General features: G+C 37.0%; 1 protein-coding gene across 1 annotated transcript in view; it reads right to left on the reverse strand.

Annotated features, from left to right (window-relative positions):
• Positions 1 to 17707, reverse strand: part of LOC147066189 (muscle, skeletal receptor tyrosine-protein kinase-like) — a 56619-nt gene that overhangs the window by 23465 nt on the left and 15447 nt on the right. Inside the window, exons 3-4 of the mRNA XM_085955735.1 lie at positions 17549 to 17643; positions 15782 to 15949 (exon numbers count right to left, since the gene is read on the reverse strand). Of these exons, the coding sequence (XP_085811861.1) occupies positions 15782 to 15949; positions 17549 to 17643 (263 nt within the window). The remainder of the gene's footprint in view (positions 1 to 15781; positions 15950 to 17548; positions 17644 to 17707) is intronic.

Below are 17707 nucleotides of genomic sequence, written 5' to 3' on the forward strand. Positions count from 1 at the left end.
CTATACTTATTTTATTTGTCCCGAATTAATCCAAAGGTAAATAGATGGATATACCTATTACTTCCTGTAAATCAATTTTGATATATTACTAATTAATGAGTTCCGGGTTTGACAAAAAAGATACGAGTAATTAAGCTTTCGATGAAAATTTGTAATACGGGTAGAATTAGATGAGTCGAAAGTGATTATAGTGAGAGTTAATAAAATTGGTATGTGTGTATTCTTCTTCTTGTATACAAAATTAACTCCGCCCCAATTTTATAAACAATACTAGCAGCATGGCCCCCACAAAGGGGGGCTGACAGAGCTCTAGCCTAGATGACCTGATAATTGAGATAAACACACATCCCAAATTTGCCCTAATACGGAAAAAAGTCGCCTGCGGCGCTATTTTATTTGTAGAATTTTAACATGTCTAGTTGTGTGATGCAATTTTTGATTATTGTGTGTCGATATTCGACAACTCCATGATTCAAATGGATTTATTCAACAATACAAAAAAATCGCTAAAAATACACGGAATACCTTTAATTTTACCTGAAACAACATTTAGAAAACGGTTCTGTAAAAAATTCCACTGCCTTTAAATCCTAGCGATAGGTAGGGGGGCCCGCCAAATATCCCGGTCTGGGGGGCCGCTTCAATATGTGGGGGTCATGACTAGCAGTATCACCCGGCGCTGCCTGGGAGTGGAATGGTTTAATATTTGATAATACAAATTCTGAATTGAATACGTAGAGTGAAAAGGATTGAATTTAAAAAAGTAAAAAAATATTATATTATAATTTTTTATTTTTAACATATTATAGTGAGTATATTTTTGTACATGTATTGCATTTAAATATCTTAAAAAGTAGTAGATACAAATTCAATTTATTATTTTAAGGCTTTTCTATATAATATAAATATCCAATCCATCATTCCAAGGCTTTTCGATAATATACAATATTTGTGGCTTTTCCATTTGGTGCCAAAATATATAGATTTTTATTACTCCCCTCTCTTGATGCCGCTACATAAAATACTTATCCGTGAGAGAAGCATTCCGATCTAATGTAGCAGCACTACGTCGCCCGGGCCGCGCCGGCTCGGTTGGCTCCCTGCCGATTAGCGATTCTAATAACACAAATATTTGCATCTAACTTTGCCATTATTTGTCCTCTGATTGAGCTGAAATAAATGCCAATATTTTTTTAAATATACACATTCTAGCAACATTTTCAATAAAAAGTGAGGTTTGGTGTATTAACTGCGTTTCAAGGTCTTTTTCCACAAAAACCGTAAAACTGTTCCTGAGGTGCAACGAAAACGCAAATGAAATTTGAGACCCCGACCACGCACTCCGGTTCGTCGGTCTCCGTCTACTGTCCAAATTTTGTCAAAATCCGACTGCGCGTGTGGATCTGTGTAAAGAAAAACCGAAGGACGGTACAAACATCCAAATATATCCTTCAAATTATAGTATAGATTAATCGCATTTTCTTTATTTCCCGTGTAAATGGATATATACAATATAATATATGAGATTTTTCACGGATTAAAGTAGTGTAATGTTATGAAACGTATGCTTTTAAATATACGTATAAGGTATAAATGTCATGAATATTCTGATATAAGAGTAAGATTAATATAACAATATCAAATACGCCCTCCTGAATAATATAGCATCTACTTAATAAAAACTAGGCAAAATTTACTGACAGAACAAAGCAATTGATTTATTTTTAATGCTTAATGGATGAGTGAATTCAGATAATGTTGGTTTTTTAGAATAATTTCAATTTTCAATCTTAATATAATTTTCCTATCGGGCGGCTTATTTTGTCAAGATTAACTCATCAATAATTGATGAGTCTTCGTTATAATAGTCCGTGGAATTGCGAGACGTTGACAAGTTTGGAGCCGCCCTTGAGTCAACCTACGTGATAAACCGCAATTGAACGTTAAAATACATCAATAGGTATGCTGGTAAAACCGTAGCAAGACGCTTAGAAAACGAAAATGCTTTACATAATCGAGACTATATGGATATGCAGATATCGCGTAGTTATAGTATCCTGGACGGAACACATGATGAATGCCTCGATACTGCATAAGCTGTGTATCAGCAAGAGACTGTCCTTTGGGTGTATTTGTCTTAATTGTTAGATTTGATACACTGTTGCCCCTCGAAAAGCTACTTAATTATTTTGGGCATTGTGCCTGGCCAATGGACCTGAGAGCGAACATCGATGAGGTGGAATAACCAGGTGACCAACGGATAGATTGCAGAGGATATAGAAAATTGGAGAAAGCTGAGAAAAACTCAGTAATCCCAAAATGATCGTGAGGGTAGCGATGAGGATGAGGATGAGAGAATGTGGATGATTGGGGCGGGGAATTTGATCAAACGTGTTCGAATTTCTTCATTCACATTCAACTTAGTGGAGGGGTTGGTGTGTTAAGGTGATAGTTTTTTTTCGAGATTGTTTACGATTACGAGCCATTCTATGAACAGCAACTGGTTTAAATTGCGTTATACTGTGTTATTGTGCTAAACCGATTGTATCGAAGAATAATTTTGTCATTCACGAGTCTAAAATACCTACACTATATAACGAGCTTCGCCGACCTAATAAAACCACAGCCTTTCCACCATCAGTAATAAGTGCTGCCATTTTATATAACGGGCGGAACATGAGGACCTGTCGTCGCTCATTTTTGACGTCCAAAGTTTGAAAGCGTACCGTGACAATAGACAAAACCACCCGTAATTGTGATTAGGATATAAAGAGATGTGGCTAAATTCTTAGACATAAACGACTACAGATGCGTGACTCATTTCCAAATAATGTGATAATATTCAAGATGATGAGGATGCTATATGCAAGCAAGCAGACATGATTTAGGTTGCGAAATGTTTTTATGTTCATATTGGGAGGAAAATGATAGCGTATTCAGCATAACCTGGAGCTCTACAACGTCTTCCAAGTATATCTTCTATAGTATCTCCGCATCTCCACACAAGGTAGAATCCATTGGGCGGACCATGTAGTAAGAATGGACAATGTTCAACGGCCGAGAGGAGTCCTGGATATTCCAGTGGTTGGACGGTGTCAAAAAGATACTAGAGAGGCCAGCGTATGCACCTGGAGGACACTGGCGCAATATAGGGGGAGATGGAAGACGTTCTTCGAGGAGGCTAATGCTTCAAATAAATTATCATCACGTTATCTACTTTCACGTGCTGTCACAGTAAGCTGTCGCTACAGGGAAAAATGTGTATTGTCGTTTTTATTGGTATTTAAAATGTCATCAGACTGATGTTCCTATCCAGTAGCACATTTTGGACCTTTACAAACATGGTCAGTTAGCAAAATCTGCCGAAATCGCCAGAGCAACAATGAGATCATCTCACGGGTATCGCGCTACATCATAAACTGCACTAGTCAGTGAATGTTTTTTTCTAGGCAGGCCAACCCATTTTCGACTCGCTTCGTTCTTTCTTTTTAGTTGTTTTCTCTGTGGATTTTTTTATTAAATTATTATCTATTAATATAGTTGTTGGGTCACTACTGTGGTATTCGATGTGTGGGTTGAGGATGATGATAATGAAGTCTACGATGTAGCAGGGTGAGATTTATTAGCAGCGTATCGGTACAATAGTATATTATACAATGATAGTACATATAATCTACTGAGATAGTTACGAGCTAGGTACTTGGATTCGAGTGACATTTAGATAAATTATTCTTCGTTATTTATACAATAAATAGTAACACATTAACATTAAATTCTGGTACGTAATATTGGACTAATTATAGAGTCAGCGTTTTAAATCGAGTAGCGAAATCAAATATTATTTATTATTACAGTCGTAAGAAAATATGATACCATGAAAAATGATTATTCGGCTAATACACCGTAATGATATATTGTGCTGTGATATGATGTAATAATATACCGTATCTAATATTGCCAATCAACTTGCTGATCTAGCTGAGAGTTGTTTGCTGGAAATTGATTCGCTCGGAATATATTACTGCAGAGTAATTTGATACATTAAACAATAGATATCTGATCGATATTATTCTACAGCTACATAACCCCTTTCCAGAAATTACGAAATCTCGATACTGTATAATATAATTGAGTGGTTTTTTGTGTTGCAAAAATGGATATAAAAATGGAATTTAATTACGTGTTAACCTAAACGATTTACTAATGTATAAACGAATTATTATATCTATGTTCCGTAGCACTATGGAATATGCACTTTTGGTATGCTTCTCAGTAGCCTAGACGGTCAGGAAAGCGTACACGTCTGCCTATACGTGTGACGTAATCATGCTGTCTGATGTCTTCTGGTGCTGGATCGTTCAATGCCGGTTTCTCCTTTGATGAGTTGTCGTCCTCTTCTGCCATTATGTATGCGGGTTTAAGGTGGTCTAAAGTGACTGTGATGTCCTTGCCTCGAATGCGAATGATGTAGGTTCGAGTATTCCGGCTGATTACTTCGTGTGGGCCAGTGTATGGCGACTGCAAAGGTCTTTTGACGGTGTCATCTCGGAGTAGCACATGCGTGGTCTTATCCAAATCTTTGAACATAAATGAGTGTTTCCTGCCATGGTGCGTTGTTTTGGCGGGTTGCAACTCATAAAAATGTTGTCGGAGATATTTGACAAAATTAGCTGGTTCACAGTCGTTGGGTTGCTTTGAACCTAAGAATTCGCCTGGTAACCGTAGAGGTTTGCCTTAGACCAGCTTGGCTGAGGTAGTTTTGAGATCTTTTCGCCAAGCTGTCCTGATTCCCATCAAGACTGTGGGCAGTGTCTCTGTTCAACGCGTGTTTTGATGGCATTTGATGGCTGCTTTCATTTGACGATGTAACCTCTCGACCATGCCATTTGCTGCGGGATGGTACGCGGTGATGTGAATGTGAGTTGTACCTGCCAGACGATTTAGTTGTCTGAACAGCTGTGACTCAAACTGTCTTCCTTTGTCCATGGTGATTCGTACTGGAGTTTCAAACCGCGTGATCCATACGGAGTAAAATGCTCGTGCCACTGTCTCTGCTTCTTGGTCTTTCAACGGGAAGGCTTCTGGCCATCTAGTAAAGCGGTCTACACATGTTAAACAGTATCGATATCCCTCCGACGGTGGTAGGATGACAATGTCGATGTGGACGTGCTCAAATCTAGTTGACGGTGGCACAAACGTGCCTAATGGTGCTGAGACATGGCGTGTAACTTTATTTTTCTGACATTAAATGCAACTGCGAATCCATCGCTTGCAGTCCTTTTCGATAGAAGGCCACACAAAACGCTGTGTTGCGAGTTTCGTGGTTGCGATAATGCCAGGATGTGAAAGTCGGTGTATTGCATTGAATGCAGCTTCATGGGACGGCTTGGTGATGAAAGGTCTTGCATATGCAGTAGACACGTCGCAAAAGATAGCTACGTTAGCTTCCGGAATCTGCACCTGTTTCAGTTGTAAGGCGGATCCGTCGCATAGGAATATCTTTAGCTCTTCATCTTTTTGTTGATCAGCTGCCAGGCTTGCGTAATCGAGTGGGTTTTTGGCAATCGCTTCTACTTTGGAAAGAGCGTCGGCAACGACGTTGTCCTTGCCAGAGATGTGGCGGATATCGGTTGAAAATTGTCCGATGAAGTCTAAATGCCGAAACTGTCGTGGAGTACATTTCTCGGCTTTCTGCCTGAAAGTAAAAGTGATGGGCTTGTGGTCCGTGTATATGACGAATGATCGAGCTTCTACCATGTGTCGGAAATACTTGACTGCCACGTAGATCACTAGAAGTTCACGGTCGTAAGCTCCATACTTCTGCTCGACTGGGCTGAGTTTCTTGGAGAAAAACGCGAGTGGTTACCATTGATCATCGACCAATTGGTGGAGTGCTGCGCCAACAGCGGTGTCTGAGGCGTCACTGATGATAGTTAGAGGTGCGTCATTTTTCGGATGAGCTAGCAGTGTTGCATCCGCCAAACTTTTCTTGCATGCTTCAAATGCTCTGATAGTCTCGGGAGTCCATGGAATAGGCTGCTTGCCTTTTACCTTAACCTGGAGAAGTGTGTGCAGAGGTGCTTGAGTACCTGCAGCATTGGGTATGAACCTTCTATAGAAGTTCAAAATACCCAAAAACCGGCGTAGGCCCTTGACATTCTCTGGGCAGCTGTACTCCCGAATGGCTTCCACCTTGTCGGGTAGTGGACAGATGCCATCCGCAGATACGATATATCCGAGGAACTTGACCGTTGAGGTACCAAAGTCACATTTCCTTGAGTTTACCACAACTCCGTACTCCTGCAAACGTGTGAAGAGCGTTTGCAGGTGTTGGAGGTGTTCCTCTTCTGAGCTTGAAGCGATCAAGATGTCGTCAATGTAGGCATAGCAGAAGTCCATGCCTTGTAGTACTTCGTCGATGAATCTTTGAAAAGTTTGCGCCGCGTTACGGAGACCAAATGACATATATGGGAACTCGAAGAGGCCAAAAGGTGTCGTAATGGCAGTCTTCGGTATGTCTTCTTCGGCGACTGGGATTTGATTGTATGCTCGGACCAGGTCGATGGTGGAAAATACCTTCCTCCCGCGGAGAGCTTGGGCAAAATCTTGGATGTGACGTACCAGATACCGATCTGGTATGGTTCTGGCGTTCAGACTTCGGTAGTCACCACATGGACGCCATTGTTCGTTCGATTTGGCGACCAAGTGTAATGGTGATGCAAAACTGCTACCTAATGGTCAAGCGATTCCAAGTCTCATCATATTCTGAAACTCCCTCTTTGCAATCTGTAATTTATCTGGGGCGAGTCGCCTTGAGCGAGCAGCCACTGGTGGTCCCGGTGTTGTGTCGATATGGTGTTTCGTTGTGTGATGCGGCGTTTTGACTGTGCCATCAGGACGTGTGAGGTCTGGAAACTGCTGCAACAGGTCGTGATACGCAGACCTGCCTGAAACGGTTTTGATTGACAGAATCTCTCCCGTACTGCGGTTTCCGGAAGTGGTGAGATGAGTGGTTTGGTCCAACAGACGTCTATTCTTGGCGTCGACTAACAATCCAAAATGGATTAAAAAGTCAATTCCAATGATGGGCTTACTAACATCGGCAATGACGAACCTCCATGTGAAGTCTCGTCGTAGGCCCAAGTTTGATGTCAGTGGAAGGTGTCCATATGTAGCGATTACTGTTCCGTTTGCCGCTGACAGTTCATATGTCGTTTTCTTTAGACGTCCTGGAACCTTAGAACGTGGGTACATACAGAGATTGGCACCTGTGTCGACTAGAAATTGTGTTTTCATGTTGCGGTTGGTGACAAATAAGCGGCTTGACATCGGGCTGTATTCGCTGGCCGCTATCAGTGATTGCCTGGAGCATTTCCCTCTTGATGGCGGCAGGGTTGTCTGCACTTCTGTGCAGCTGCGCCGAGCCTATGATGGTACCAGCATTTGCCTTGGGTATCTTTTCTGTTGCGACTGGATGAACGTCCAATTGTACGGCTTCGTGAACGGTCGTTGAATCGCCGGCCGTGGTTCTTTACCCGTGGGCGTGAGTCACGGCTGTGGATTCCGGCAATTTCATTTCGGATGCTTGTCATTTGCTCCTGCAATGACAATGTGAGTTTCCGCATCCTGGTCTCAATCAGTGCTTCCATAGAAACCTCCGAGATTGACGGTCTTTCTGTGGCTTCTACCATGGCATCAGCCAGGTCCGCCACTTTATCCAGATCTGTGTCCATTTGGGTGGGTGGCAACCTACCCATCCACAAAGTTCTTAGAAATTCATCGGAGATGGCGGTACCGGCAAGCGCCTTTAAATGCCATAGGAACTGTGCCGGTTTCCGATCTCCCATCTCTTCGTGTTCTAGAAGACGTCTTGTTTTTTGCTCTTGAGTGGAGCTGAGGCGACGAATTAATTCCTTTTTCAAGAGCTTGTATGCTCCCTCGTCTGGTGGGCTTAGTATTATGTCGCGTACTTCGGAAGCATACCGTGGGTCCAATGCTCCTAGAATGTACCCGAACCTCGTCTCCTCCGTTACGACTCCTGCTGCTGTCTGCCATGCAGAACCACATCTCTGGATCCTCTGGGCAGAAGGGTGGGATTCGTACAGCGACCATATTGACTTCTCCGTCAGCCTTTGAAGGTTCTCTGTTGCTGGTTGCGGCGTGGCTGTAGGTGTCGTCATATCCTCTCGGCATTGTCTTGAATATGTTGAATTTGCGGTTGCGTGGAACCTCGGGTTCACCACTGTTGGGTCACTACTGTGGTATTCGATGTGTGGGTTGAGGATGATGATAATGAAGTCTACGATGTAGCAACGTGAGATTTATTAGCAGCGTATCGGTACAATAGTATATTATACAATGATAGTACATATAGTCTAATGAGATAGTTACGAGCTAGGTACTTGGATTCGAGTGACATTTAGATAAATTATTCTTCGTTATTTATACAATAAAAGTAACACATTAACATTAAATTCTGGTACATAATCATATTGGACTAATTATAGAGTCAGCGTTTTAAATCGAGTAGCGAAATCAAATATTATTTATTATTACAGTCGTAAGAAAATATGATACCATGAAAAATGATTATTCGGCTAATACACCGTAATGATATATTGTGCTGTGATATGATGTAATAATATACCGTATCTAATATTGCCAATCAACTTGCTGATCTAGCTGAGAGTTGTTTGCTGGAAATTGATTCGCTGGGAATATATTACTGCAGAGTAATTTGATATATTAACGCTTTCGCTGCTGAAGAGATAATGAGATTTTAATTGCCCCCTTTAAAATGCACGTTAATTACATCGATCGGCCGCCTGGTCATTACGCGCCGTGTGCGTCTTCCGCGTCCAAAGTATTAAACAATAGATATCTGATCGCTATTATTCTACAGCTACATAGTGTTAATGAAATACCTAGCTAACGAGAGAAAATATAGCAACAATGGATTAAGGAATAAAAATTGAAGAGTTGAGTAGTCAATTATGAGTATCGCCGCCTACTATGCACTGTTTGTATTGTGTATGTGAAGGTGTTTAAAATATGTATGCTAACGTCATAGTAGCTCAGTTGAGTGTTTATTTATATTCCAAGTGTTACAATAACTCGTATATCCGATTTTACAAAACGCTTCAAGTGATCTACCAACCATAAAAAACTTCAAAATCTCTTTTATATCACAAAGACCTAATTGCCTGTACAATGAATATAATATTATAGTACTATTAATAAGTACCTAATACATTACACTAATTCAGTTGTTTAGTCTATTCCGGTTTTAATACTATGATCAATAGATACTGGTGTATTCATGTTTGACTTACATACAGCAAAAGGCGAGATGACACTACTTCTTCATTATAATCGTAAAAATAGCTAACGACTTAATATACATAATAACATATAAACATAATATAAATTTATGAAACCTCAATTTCAAATTATTGAATGTTGCCCAGCTGGTAGGTACCTACCAAGCAAACCTAAGTAAATTACATAATAATATATGTAAACCTTCCTCACTAATGATACTTTATAATTTAGTAACCAAATGTAAATCAATATCAGTTCAAAATAAACCAGGTAGATAGGCACCTTTTTTCAAAACACTAATGTTCATGTTTCATAACTATGTCTGCTGTTTACGTCTATTATTTATAGTCGCCTTGTTGGCTTCTGCTTAAAATATTATCTATGGATGCAATATCGCAAGATATTTTAACGTACGCACACGTAGAAACTGTTAAAATTAATTGAACTTAGCATGACTAAATACTAATACGTTAGAGTTGGCATTATCGATCATTGAATTTATAGAGAAAGTGATCATTCAAAATATTCTGCGGAATGACGAAACCATAGACAAAATTTGTCGCCGTGACAGCACATAACCTGATGATAATGTATTTGAAGCATACTATCCACCCTGAGTTGTTGGGCTACTTGTGACAATGAAGTCAAATTATATAATATTTGACCTGATTTGCAGTTTTAAAATGTCGAATTCAATCCCATTCGGGGAATTAAGGTTCGACATCACTGACATAAAATAATGTATGTGTCTACTACACAATATAGGTACATACTATACTTTTCGAAGTAATCAATCTTGTTTATCTCCCATATTAATATTAAATTTAATGTTTGGCATTCACACCAAAAGTTCATGACATACATACGATGACACTCTTCGAAATTAGTTCCGAGCTACTCTCAAACTTCGGACGAATTAAATACAAATTAGTTAATAATCTGGGATATTCTAGTAATTCTAACTATAAGCCACCTCTACTAATATTAGATTATCCAGATTATTATTACCCAAATCTTTTTTGTAAAAGTATTATCCCAAGTTATTTATTAATTACTTAAATCAATGTTTCTAGTTGTTTCAAATGTTTTAGTTTTAGATTTAGCCATTTTCGTTATTTGTGCGAGAGAAATTTGTCCGAAACCATCTGGACGATTAACTAAAGACAGAATTTAATTTCCATCGAATATCTTTTTGGTGACCCGGTAATTTATACAAATTAAAAAAATACGTGGGATTTAACATTTTTATCAAGTAGACAGTTTTTAAAAGCAGTTACATGTTTTAACAACTGGTACCATATGAGGTTATATTACATTATAACAACTTGGTCTATTATGTAACCATCAAATTGTTTTTTAATGTTTAAAGCTCAAATTACTTTGGCAGATTCTCAGACCAACCGTCTGACCCGACCGTGTGCCACGTTTACCCCCGATCGTGAAAAGTCACTTTTGAGTCGTTCCTTGGAGTCGTGGGGGAATTGGAAAATTCCTATTTTTTGAGCACGGTTGCTAATATCCGAACTGACCTTGAGCATCCACGACTGGCCGCGCGAACGTGTCATGTCTTGCGTCTGACATAACAATACAAATTTGACGTTTTCAGCGCTCGAAATGGAAAAGTTCACGAACCGGAGCGCTCAACAATTTTCTGAAGATATTTACATAGTTATCAAATTGTATGTGTATTTTATAATAATAAGTGTATTAGATTGTCTATTATAATATGGCCAAAATATTTTTTCCACGAGACGGAGCGATAATTTTACCGATTTCACTAACCGGAACGGTGCTCCGGTGCGCTCCAGCAACTAACTTTTACAGATTTACTAAACTATTTAACTTTATTAACAACTTAAATTTAATTAATCGCTTTATTTATAATTATTATTGTTCACACTAGCAACTGAACGTATATTATGAACCAATCAAATCAAGCGGCAACATGATTGAGTTGATAGCTGAATCGTTTCGTGTATTTTGTATTTACTATTTAAAGTCGACGATTGATCACGACGATCGTTGAATCTGGATGGGTTTTCGAGTCTGCTGGTCTAATTAGGCCACCTTTAAATGCATACTGTACCTACTACGTATTGTACAAACTTTAGTTTCGGTTTTTTGAGCAACACAGAAATCGATTTTACCATACATTTTAATTATATCTAATCGCAGAGTAGGAATCATTATTTCAATTTTGCCGATATGTCATTATACGTTGTGGTTGTTGGGTATAATTTGTTCAAAAGACGCGCCGGAGATGATAATATTATTGTTATTTGTATGAGCCGAATAATATAGGCAGCTATTTTTCTTAACAGCTATAATATTCAAATTCAATTTTAACCACGAAAATATGAGATTTTGACCGGAAAAAAATATTACTGGATTCTATTATACTCGTATTTATTGATTGAGTATTTATTGGATGAAAATATAAAGAAAAACTATTAAATATTTTTTCAATCATTTTTCCCGTAATCACACTTATCTGATGTATATGGGTATATCGTATATATATATTATATTTATTAAAAAGTAAAAAAATCATGCATTTAAATGTTAGCAAAGAATACGACGGGGAGTGCTTTCATGCATAATAAAAATACCGTTGGGTTAATTCATTCATGATATCAATTCGCTAAAAATACATTATACAACCAATTTTATGTTTGCAAAGGCATTATGCTAATACAACGAATTTGGGCAATACCATAAAAATAAAAGTAGCTACTCGACGTTTATATTTCAATTTAGAATTCAGTGGGGGAAAAAGGTTGAAAATACAAAGTGTTATAGAAACATAAAGAAGGTCGGAGATAATAATTAATACTATCCCCTTAGGACAGGGGTTCCCAACCTTTTTGTACTCTAGAGCACATTCTAAAATATCGGTAGGGTGGCGGGCATCACATATTTTTAATCGACAAACTCCATCCATAACTTCTCATTTTCCCATAATTTATTTTCTTATATTCATAATTTATTAATAAATAATAAACAAAAATGTTTCAAAATAAAACAATTATTCGAATTGCATACACACAGAGAAATGTATTTAGAAAACGTAAACAAAGTAAACAAAAAACACAAATACAAAGAAAACATTTTAAGTATAATAAAATAGAATATCAATATGTCAATGTGATCTTTGGCATTGCATATCATTGGCCAATGCCTCATAATTAGGAGAGAATGACGATAATCCTGTTAGCAAACAATCATAAAGATGCTCATCGGTGAGTCGAGATCTATATCTTGATTTTATTAAGTTCATGTTTGAAAACAATGATTCGCATAAATATATTGTCGAACCGAAAAATGATTCAATTTTATATGCCGCTTTTTTCAAAAATGGGTACTTTTCTCTGTCCACTGTATTTCAAAAGTCCTCTGATATTAAGGATTTAAGCAAAATATCATTCTTAAGCTCCAAAATTTCTAACTCTAGTTCTTCTGTCTTACCTTGAACAAAATCTGCAATACATGCGGCCATTTCCATTACATTTATTTGGCAAGTAAAAGGATTGATACAGAAGGAAACAATTGGCTCGATGTCTGTAAACTCCAAAAATCTCTCTTCAAATTATTTTTTAACACTTGAAGATGCTTAATAAATAATGACCCGTTTAATTCATTGTTACTTAGCATTTTATTCATATGTGGGAAATGCACGAGAGAATTGATCTGCAGATGTGATATCAACAAATCCAATTTAGGTTTAAATGACTTTACAGAGCTTATCATTTCAGCTATGTTTTTGTCTTTCTCCTGCAATTCCAAATTTAAAGAATTCAATTTTTCCATGATGTCAGCGAAAAATCCCAAATCCATCAGCCAGCGAGAGTCAGCTAGTTCATCATAATTTTCCTTTTTATCGTTTATAAATGTTTTTATTTCTTCAATTAAACTCACAAATCTTGTAAGAACCTTTCCTTTACTGAGCCAACGTACTTCAGTATGCAGAATAAGATCATGTTTTTTATCTTCAGTATCTTCTAACAGGGCTTTGAAAAGTCGGTGCTGCAAAGGAGCTGCTCAAATAGAATTGATTATTTTTGTAACTATTTTCATAACGTGTTCAAATGGCAATATTTTACAACACAGAGCTTCCTGGTGGATTATACAGTGGTAGGACATAATGTTTGAAAATGGTTCATCCTTTTTGCAGAGGGCATTAAATCTTTTCTTTTTACCTATCATTGCTGTTGCCCCATCGGTGGTTATTTCAGACAGCTTGTGCAAAGGCATATTTATTGACTTGGCGTATGTTCTGAATGTATTATAAATATCCTCACCCCTTGTCTGTCCTTTCATATGTAATATTTGCAACATATCCTCTTTTACTGTGAAGTTACTAAATACCATTCTCACCATAACTGCTAACTGTGCGGTGTCTGATATACCTGTTGACTCGTCAAATTGTAGCGAGAACCAGTCACATATTTCCAAGGCAGTCTTTAACTGAGTTTGTATGTCTGTTGGAAATGCATGTATTCTTCTTGTGACGGTGTTATTTGGCAACTGTAAGTCTTGTATTGCTGAGACAATCTCAGGTTTGTTAGAAAATCCACCAAACAAACAATCGGCACCAGTCAAAAATAGTTTTTTAAACAACTCACCATCAATGAAAGGTTTCTTCATTTTTGCGAGCATGTGAGAAATTTTGAAAGAAGCAATGGTGGCCTTTTTAGAATTTTCCACATGTCTAGTGAAACCAGTCTGTTGTGCAGTAAGACTTGATTTTAGTTGACATATTTTTTTCTTTCTAAATTCAGATTTAAGTGGATAATTCTCATCAAAAGTGGCATGAATTGTCTGAAAGTGTCGTTCAACATTATGTTTTTTCGGCACTGCAATACTATTACCACACAACAAACAGACGCATTTATTTTTCACATTAAAGAAACAATACGATTCCTCCCAGTCAGTGTTAAAATTTTAGGTTCGTTGTCTTTTACTCGGTCCACTCATTTTAGAACTATATAGAAGGAATATCAAAATTCCTAATTCGTGTTTCGTCAGACGAAGATGTCTCCTAGCTAACTGTCGCGACCCGAACTGGGCAGCAATCGCAATCACAATGACAACAACGCGGTTCCAGGCGGGGAATGCTATTTGCACATCACTCCTTGTACACGCCGAAAACCCGAACTGAGCCGATGATAGTCACGTGCTCCGGCGTTCATCGGCTCAGTTCGTGGCGTTCGTTCATTTCGGATTTTCTGCGTGTGTCAGGCTAGCGTGAAAATTCTGTCTCTGTCGAATAGTGGCGGGCACATACGAATCGTTCCGCGGGCGCCATGGTGCCCGCGGGCACGGGGTTGGGAACCCCTGCCTTAGAAGATTGTCGTGGCCTTTGTTTTACATTTTTGTAAATATTGACACACTAGGATGCTGCGCATAAAAATGATTTGGTTGTGTAATATACGTTTTATAATTTGGTATTATGTGCCCCACTTTTTTATTTCGTAATGTCCCCATATTTTAATGCTAGATAATATAATAAGTACCTACATAAATTTATTGTTCTTGTTGAATTCAGGTGTCAACTTCTTGATGTCGTATAGGTATTCAATAGAATTAGTTGTAGTCTAGTATGTTATTATGTTTTTTTATCCACGTTCGTCGTTTTCTTTGGGCTGAGCATGAAGACCCTCCCATCCTTCACATTATTAGAAGAATTCTTTTAATGTTTATTGTGTGTAGAATACATAGATCAAAAAATCGAAGAAATACGACTGGCAACATTAACAAGAATATTTGTGTGATTGTTAGTCAAACTAGCGCACAAATTGTAAAATTTTCCAAACCGGAGTACCGTAAATATTTAAAAAAGCGTGAGACTTTTTATTACCTATATACCTATATATTATATTGTCTACCTAAGACCAAGTTATACGTTCTTTACCAGCGCCCCAGGCGAATAATTATCGTATCTATGAAAAATATACTCCCGAAATTTGTATTATTCCTTTTTTCTTTGGTATAATACCAAAATGTCGACTCTGCACGTATGCATGAGCAGATTTTTCATTAATTTTGGCTAGCTGCGTGATGTCACTGTCTCGGCATGACCTCACCTATGCGCACGGAAGTAAGTTGCAACATTGCGCCCAGTTTTGAGAAGTGAGATTTTTTTGAGTATAAATTAGTGAGTGAATGTGACGAGGTGCGGTAAATAAGGAGTGGGGGAAGTCAGTCTAAAGAAATCAATAAGAAATTATTATATTACGAATACCTTTTCGAAATGTACCCCTATACAATTTTCTGTGTGCGCGAATGGTGCATGTCATATTTTCCGACATGCTACGTCAATGCACCATATGGCTAACAATACGTGTTCGCAATGTTTTGTACATAATATCTTTGGAGACCTAGACTAGGAGAAATAAAAGGATATTGCAGGAGATTAAAATTCTTATAGAACGAATTAAAATAATATAATGCATTCTCTTACCGCTTCAGATTTCCTCGAACTCTTGTCTTTGCACATGACGTTGCCAAAGTATTTTCTCTTCCACCAGCAGATCCCAGAGAGAGCTATGATGAGAAGCAGGGCTAGACTGGCGGCTCCCGATATTATTATTAAGTCCGGTCCTTTGTCGAGTTTGTTGAACTTTTCCGCCTGAAAAACAGGCTACAGCATTAAAAAAATAAACTACGCTACAACGTCTCTATATTATGGTCGACACGTCATAGCGATACATGTAGTGTAATATAACGAAAACCGGGAGAGAGATATAAAGATGAACGAGAAAGTAAGAAAGGGGGGAGGGTATTGTAGTGTCTAAGCTCTCTGATATTATATGAGATTATCTGCAAACAGCAATAATTATTAAACTACTAACTGACGAATATTTCAATTAGTATAATACATTGTAATATACAATATATATATATATGTATATATATATATATATTTATATATGACCTTTAGCTACCTAACTACTACTTTCATGGATAAATAAGTCAGTATTATTCAACTGTAATCTTTTAAAAATTTGTACTTTCTGTCAAATTCGTTAAAAAGGAATTAACAATCAATCCATCATTATAACTAGAAGCTTAAAGTCTTTAAACGATTTGAAAAAGTTTTATAAGTATAGATGATTCGAGTTGATAAACTTTTTTCCATTACACTGCTGGGATTAATTAGGAAAATGTTTTCGGTAATATATTTAAAAGAAAACGACATTTCTCTATCGACATTTTTTATATTCAATAATGTAAAAAGGTCAAAATTTTACATAGTACCTACGTTTAACCTTCGAAATCCAATATAACACATTTCAAATAAGAAATCAAAATTTCAATACAATTTTGTGTCTATTTTATATACTTATCATTATAAAAAAATCTAAAATACAAAATAAAGCAACTTTTATTTTTGAAATTGAATAGTGGTAGGTATAGCTAAAGTTTTTGGTAATTAGTATAATAGTGGAAAATCAAACATTTTATCATTATTATTCATCGCTTTTCGAGATCTACGAAATTCCATTTTGTAGATCTCAGAAAGCGTATTGTCCACGAAAGAGATAAATTTAATGAATAACAAAATATACAGAGAAATTAAAAAAAATATATGAATAAATTAATAGATTATATTATAAAAAAATAGTATTTTATTTAATATGTGTTTCATACGCGGTGAAAATGAGAATTCTGCCATTCTTGGTAGTATTATCCTGTGTCTTCCTGATAACTATCTTAGAAATAGGAAGCATCAGTTGTTTGTTCTCTCAATGTGCAGAACTAACCTGCCATTGGTAATGTTCAACCAAATCAATTTGGGTATTGAAATATTCCACATACGTGAGGAGGAGTATAAATAGGTGGACATTCTTAAAATAATATGGTCTGCTTAGCTCATTCGGTGTACTTCCTTGTACCTAATTTATATTTTTTATATATTACACAATACCTATATTTACACTTTTCTACTGTTTAAATAACTTTATATTGATATATATATAATTTTAATAATACTGTTATAATAATATTTCTTTGTTTCTGACTGTCACGTTAACGTATTAAATTAATAATTTATAATGTTCACCATATATAAAAATAAATCAAGTTTTAATTTTAATTTTAAATTTGCAGATATTTTTGTTTGCAGTTATGAGGAACTTAATTGCGTGAAATGAAGTAAACGGGTCATTGATTGTATGAAATAAATTATTCTTATTTATATGTAATAAACAAGCAAAAGTTACCTTACCATTTCAGTAGACGTGCTGATGTTTGATGACGGAGATGTGCCATTATTTCCGGTGGGTGGAATAATGTTGTGAATGGGCCGTGGCGTCAAAGGAACTGAAACAATGAAAATAAACAATTCAGTTTTATTTCAATTATTTTTTTTAAAGTAATATTCCAA

Source organism: Rhyacophila brunnea, unplaced genomic scaffold (genome assembly GCF_057557595.1).
Source record: "Rhyacophila brunnea isolate RB1 unplaced genomic scaffold, BYU_Rbru_1.0 scaffold_5, whole genome shotgun sequence".
In the NCBI taxonomy this organism is placed as follows: Eukaryota; Metazoa; Arthropoda; class Insecta; order Trichoptera; family Rhyacophilidae; genus Rhyacophila; species Rhyacophila brunnea.